At 47.0% G+C, this 6,654-nt stretch overlaps 1 protein-coding gene across 2 annotated transcripts in view; it reads right to left on the reverse strand.

Moving 5' to 3' along the window:
- GMPS (guanine monphosphate synthase) overlaps positions 1–637 on the reverse strand; it is a 65,748-nt gene extending 65,111 nt beyond the window's left edge. For both annotated transcript variants that reach the window (XR_551775.1, XM_008589784.1), the window contains exon 1: positions 290–637. Coding sequence is in view for 1 of the 2 variants with exons in the window: in XM_008589784.1 (XP_008588006.1) it covers positions 290–316 (27 nt within the window). In the remaining variant the exon portion in view is untranslated. The remainder of the gene's footprint in view (positions 1–289) is intronic.
- Positions 638–6,654: the final 6,017 nt, after the last annotated feature.

Below are 6,654 nucleotides of genomic sequence, written 5' to 3' on the forward strand. Positions count from 1 at the left end.
GGCCTGGGACTCAAAGGCCAGCGGGCGGCCGCGGCCAGCTGACGCCTTCCCCGACGCCCGGACCTCGACACGCAGACAAAAATCAACAAAGCACCGCAGCTCCCGAGGAGAAAACACGCCACAGGCCCCGACCGGGGACTCTCCGACGCGCCTCAGCCCGGGCCGCAGGGCTGCGCGGACGGACTGGGGGAAGGGGGCGGGGAAGGGCCCCGCGCGGTGGCTCCCCGACCCTGGGGCCTCGCCTCCGCTGGGAGGCGGGGAAGTTGGGACCCCCACGCCAGAGATTGACCTTGGAGTCTCCGTTGCACAGAGCCATCGGGGCCGGGGCCACGGCGGTGGCGGCGAGAGTACGAGACGGGGCGGGAGGGTGCCGGAAGGGTCGGCGCCGTGGGCCGAGGCTGAGAGGGAGGCCTGATCGCGGAGCACACGGTGCAGAGAGAAGCCGACCGCCTACGAAGCGCCGAACCGAGCTGCAGCCACAGAGCGCGGGCCCCAGCGCCTTGGCAGAGGAGACCAGCAGCGCGCACGCTACCCCCGCCTCCTGCTTCCGCCCCAGCCGGCCACTGGGAGGAGCCAGAGCCCGCCCTGCTCGGCAGCGGAGCCGCAGATAACCCCGGAGCCACCGCCACGCCAGCCCGCCCTCGGGAGGAGTGGCCGCCGCTCCTAGGCCCGCCCCTGCAGGTCCACCCCCGGCCTAAGAAACCCCCGGGTCTCCGGCGGCCCGCCCTCGGGAGGAAGAGCCCGCGGTACCCAGCCCGGCTCCGCCGGTCACGCCTCTCACCGAGCAGCCCGCGCAGGGAAGAGGGGCTCGCGGCGCCCGGCCACACCCCCGCCGCTAAGGCCCGCCCCGAGAAACCCCGAAGCTGGGGCTGCTTGCTGTTGGCCTGTCTGCGGGCTATGACTGCTGCGCCAGGCTGGAGGCACCGAGGGGGCGGCTTCCCCAGAGCTGGGCCCCTGCGGCAACTCTTAGCCTGTGGCGGGGCCTTATCTCAGCCTGCGGGACATGGGAAAAGCCAGGCTGCTTTAACAGTTTTGTTGTCACATCTCAAGGGACGTGAATATGGGATTTGATTACTTAGGTACCTCAAAAGTTGTAGAGCGGGTGCGATATTTCCAAAAAGAAGGGAGTTTGGGACCAGCAATCTGGTGGGCAGCTGGGCCAGGGGACTGGTCGTGAAGCTCTATTTGCACAGCAAACAATGTTTTCATTTGGATTGTTCGTGGGGAAGGACTGCAGCCCCTCCGGCTACCTACACTTTGGCACCCGTCAAGATGAAGTATTACTGTGAATTTGGTTACCTCTATTTGGGGGCCTCAGTCGGGAATGGAGAGTAAATAACAGAACGACTTCCGGTTAACAAAGCCTTTCAGCAAATATTCAGTTATCATAACGCAGCCAGCATTTGGTGCGCTTATGCTATGGGTCAGGCTCTAGTTCAGATATTAGGCAGCCAGAGTGAGACAACCCTAACTTCCAGAAACCCTATTTATTCTAACTCCATGAAAGGAGTGAAGTAGTATTGACGTTCTTATCCATTTTTTACAAATGAGGAAATTAAGGCTCAGTGAAATAATGTGCCTCTAGGGCTACCCAGTCTGGGAAAGAATAGACAGTTCATTAGTAAAATAGGGCCTGGGACTCAAAGTGTTTCACTTACCCATACCTTTTTTTGAGCTGAAAAATTAATACTTGAACTTTCCACAGCCATGGATACTGGATTCTCTTGGTAGGTCTGTGTGAACAATCCAGGGAGGAGCGTAGTAACCAATAGGAGAGCCTCAATTTGCATAAACATTCCCTAGTGATGGAATGGAATGATATATGATGTACTGGCCTTAAGGATTGGCTAAGTCCCATCTATATTAGATAGTGCCCAGTTTAAATATATTCTACTGGTCACTTGTATTTATGCCTAAGAGGGATCCTTATATTGTAAGTTCCTTTTCAGCTGTTGACTCTCTTGACCCCTCCCTCTTTCTGGAAGCTGAATTTCCCTTACAATTCACCATAGGATGTCTTTTCATCTATGATTGCTTTTGGTTGCTTTGGCTTGTTCATTTTTCCTATAACTATCCTTTAAGAGTTTTAGGTGTTGGGTTTCTTCAGTTCCATCCCTAACGCTCTTCTGGGGAATTTTTTCAAAAATAGATACTTGTTTCAAAAGTACCCTTAATAGGCTCTATGTCCTGACAGCTCTCTTCTGAGCTCCAGATCCATATAACTATGCATATACCCAATTATATGTTCAATGTCATGTTGGACCTCAAACTCAACATGTCCAAAACATTTTCTCCTAAGCTTCTGTGCCCAATCTCATTGGCACTATGATATTAGGGGAAAACATTCAGCCTTCCACCAATAACCTAAATGTTTTTCATAGACACCTTTTTTTTTTTTTTCCTTTTTGTCTTTTTTTGTGACCGGCAACGGGATCGCAACCCTCGGTGTCACACCCGCACCGCACTCATCCAGTGAGAGACCGGTCTCTATATGGGATCCGAACCCTCCGCAGGAGGGCCGCCACGCTCCCAAGCGCTGCACTCAACCGAGTGCGCCACCAGGCCGGCCCCCATAGACACCTTTTAAAAGTTGAGGAAATTCCTTTCTATTCCTGTTTTGCTGAGAGTTTTATCAAATGCTTTTTCTGAGGCTATTGAGATGACAGTGTCATCTTTTTTCAGTTTGTTAATGTGGTAATTTATTGATTAATTGTTGAATGCTAAACCAGCCTTGCATTCTTGGGATAACCTCAAGTAACCATGATGTATGTTCCTTTTTATATATTGAATTCAATTTGCTAAAATTTTGGTTTTGAATTTTGGCATCCTATGTTCATGAGTATTGCTTTGTAATTTTCTTGTTCTGTCTTTGACTGGTTTTGGTATCAGGGTAATGCTGCCCTCAGAGAATAAATTGAGAACTTATGTAGAATTGTTATTACTTCCAGAAGTATTTGTATAGAAGTGGTTTTATTTCTTTAAATATTTGGTAGAATTTACCAGTGAGGTTATCTTGTCCTGGAGTTTTCTTTATGTTAAAGTTTTTGAGTTCCATTTTTGAAAATAAATATAGGGCTATTCAGGTTATCTATTTTTTCTTCAGTGAGATTTGGCTGTTTGTCTTTTAAGGAATTTGTCCGTTTCACCTATGTTTTTAAATTCATAGGCATAAAGTTGTTCATAATATTCCTTTATCATTCTTTTAATATATAGAATCTGAAGTGATGTAAACTTTCTCATTTATGATATTGGTCATTTCTGTTTTCTCTCTATTCTTTCTCAGTCTGGCTATACATTTACCAATTTTATTGATGTTCTCAAAGAATAAGCTTTTAGTTTCATTTATTTTCTATATTTTTCTGCTTTCTTTTTCATTTATTTCCACTTTGATCTTTATTATTTCCTTTCTTCTTTGTGCTTAATTTGCTCTTCTTTTTAAGTTAGAATCTGATATCATTGACTTGAGACCTTTCTTCTGTTCTAATACAGGTACTTACCTCTATAAATTTCCCTCTACTCCTTTAGCAACATCCCACAAATTCTGATATATTTTCATTTTCATTGAGTTCAAAATAGTGTCTGATTTCCCACTTGATTTCTTCTTTGACCCATGGGTTACCTAAAAGCATGATATTTAGTTTCTAAATATTGTATGGTTAGGTAAGTTCATAACTAAAGCCAAAATGTTTCATTATTTTAGTTACACTAACTTTTCCAATTGTATTGTCAGGTTAGGGCTCACAGACTCTTCAAACCCATTGTAAAGACAGGGTCACAGACCCCTCATATGCCTGGCTGGGTCATCAGACCCCTCACACACAGGTCAACGAGCTAGGTAATTCAGGGCTGGCCCGGTGGCGCACTCGGTAGAGTGCGGCGCTTGGGAGCGTGGCAGCGCTCCCACCAAGGGTTCGGATCCCATGTAGAGACTGGTCTGCTCACTGGTTGAGCGCGGTGCGGGCGCGACACCGAGGGTTGCGATCCCGTTACCGGTCACGAAAAAAGACAAAAAGGGAAAAAAAAAAAAAAATAAGAATAGTGCCCTGCACACAATAAGTGCTATATTAGAGTTAGCTATTATATTACTGTTGTTACTGTGATCTACAAAACTCCTACTCTCTTTGAGACCCAGCTGAAATGTTATCTTCTTTAATGAAGCTTTCTCTGATTCTCTCTAAGCACATGGTTGTTCCTTCATTCAGTCCTTTCCCACACTTCCAGCAGACAACACGGATGCCGCAGCCGCCGCCGCCACCTCCTCTCCATGACCCCCCCACCCAGAGGCATGGGGGGGCACTGTGGATCAGAGCCACTTGTCCTTTATACTTAAGTCTGATAACCCAGGACACCTGGGTGCGAGTCAGACAGCCCAGGAACACTTGGGCACACATGTGCAATTATATTAGACAATAACCAAGGAACACCTGGGTGCACGTGTAATTTACATCAAATGCTCAGCAAGATTCTGAATATGAGGGGCCCTGACCATTTTCCTGTATTTTACCTACAAAGGCCCTCTAAGCAGTATTACCCTGGTAAAAACAAGCAAACACAGCACCCAGATACTGATTTCTAAATACCATTCTCCAGTAAGAGGAACCAGGACTTCTTGGAGAAATGGCTGATTTCAGGACCAAGGCAACGACAAGAGGACAAGGAACATCTTGTACTAGGAAGTAAAGAAGTGCTCAAGGACTGAAGGAGACATGTCAGAAGGACACAGAAGTTAGCTTGAAAGAGCTTTTACTGGTCAAATCTGGGACAGTATTTTTTTTTTCCTTTTTGTCTTTTTATCGTGACCAGTAACGGGATCGCAACCCTCAGTGTCACGCCCGCACTGCGCTCAACCAGTGAGCGGACCGGTCTCTATATGGGATCCGAACCCTCTGCGGGAGCGCCGCCGCGCTCCCAAGCGCCGCGCTCTACAGAGTGCGCCACCAGGCCGACCCTGGGACAGTATTTTGAAATAAACAGTGATAGTAAACATTGTATACACTGAATCAATTAGGAGTCCATCAGTCTATTCCAATATAAATAAATGAATGATTAAATGGTGAGAAGAAAAAGGTTTCTTATAATGGAATGTCAACTAATAAAGATATAAGGAATAATTAAATTAGAAAATCATTTTGCAACCATCATAAAATAATAAATTCAGTCAAGAAACAATGAATAGTAAAATCAGTGGGTGAAAGATGGATAAGGAACAGGTTTTATTTATATTGTCTCAAAGTATCTCCCCACAAAATTATTATATAAGAAAAAAATAACTTTACAGTGCAGAAACCTGAAGACACCACCTTACTCAAGTGATGAAAGTTAACATCACCAGTGATGTAATAAATCAATATCACCTGTCACCTGTTAGATGCAGTGAGATAAGCCAGTGTTATTTTAGTGGTGTCCTGCGTAAAATGCATAACCTGAATCTAATCTCGAATAAACAGAGAAACCGAAATGGAGGCACATTCCACAAAATAACTGGTCTATAATTGTTCCAGTTGTCTATTGCTATGGAACAAGCACTCCAAAACGTAGTGGCTTAAAACAACCACCTGTTCATTTTGGTGCAATTTGGACAGGGTTCAGCTAGGGCAACTTTTCTCTGCCCTATTGTGTCAGCTGGTACAGCCCCAAACCAGGCACCACTAGGTCTCAGCTACAATGGCTCTAAGGCTGACAGCTGAAATCATCTGAAGGTTTTCTCACATCTCTGACACCTGGGCTGGGTGACTGAAACAGCTAAGGACTAGGACAGTTGTGGCCCTTCTGGCATCTATACCTCTATGTGGTCTATCATAGCTGCTTCAGGATAAGTGGATTTCCTACATGTCAGCTCAGGATTCCCAGGGGAGCAGGACAGGGAGAGAATGAGGGAGAGGGAATGAGTGGGCAATGGGAAATATAAAGCTACACGACTATGCTAATTGTCTGATTAAGCAATTTATAACTAAAGCCAAAACATTTCATTATTTTAGTTATACTAAGTATTGTCAGGGCTAGGGCTCAGACCCTTCAAATCCATTGTACAGATTGGGTCACAAACCCCTCACATGCCAGGCTGGGTTACCAGACCCGTCACATGCAGGTCCACAGCTATAGGTAATTGGGAAAGATCCCGGGTGCCACTGGCAGACGACCCGAGCTCAGTCCTCAGCAACAGCAGCTTACAGCAGCAGCGGCATTGGCGGTGGCCTCTCGGGGCATCCCCGGGGCACTGGCAGCAACAGCCTCCAGCAGCAGAGTGACCTCCCCATGCCCTCCCCCCGGGAGTGGGGGACCCCGTGGATCAGAGCCATTCATCCTGTATACTTAAGTACCTAACCCAGGACACCTGGGCACACATACGCAATTACGTTAGTCAATAGCCAAGGAATACCTGGGCGCACGTGCATATTTACATGAAATACTCGGCAAGATTCTGAACATCTGAGGGGCCCTGACCATTTTCCTGTATTTTCCCTACAGGAGAGTGTGGGGAACTGTGTGTTCTCATGATGACCCCCTGAGTTGCAGAGCCAAAAGGACAGACTGCCAACTTCCTGATGAGGAAGTGGTGGCGGGCTGAGCACGGAAAAAGCTGAGGCTGCAGCCCAGCAAGTTTGTGAAAACTGCATGCTCTCATTTATGACTGCTGATTAAAATCTAGTTGGC

This window comes from Galeopterus variegatus, unplaced genomic scaffold, assembly GCF_000696425.1.
Source record: "Galeopterus variegatus unplaced genomic scaffold, G_variegatus-3.0.2 Scaffold5655, whole genome shotgun sequence".
NCBI lineage: Eukaryota > Metazoa > Chordata > Mammalia > Dermoptera > Cynocephalidae > Galeopterus > Galeopterus variegatus.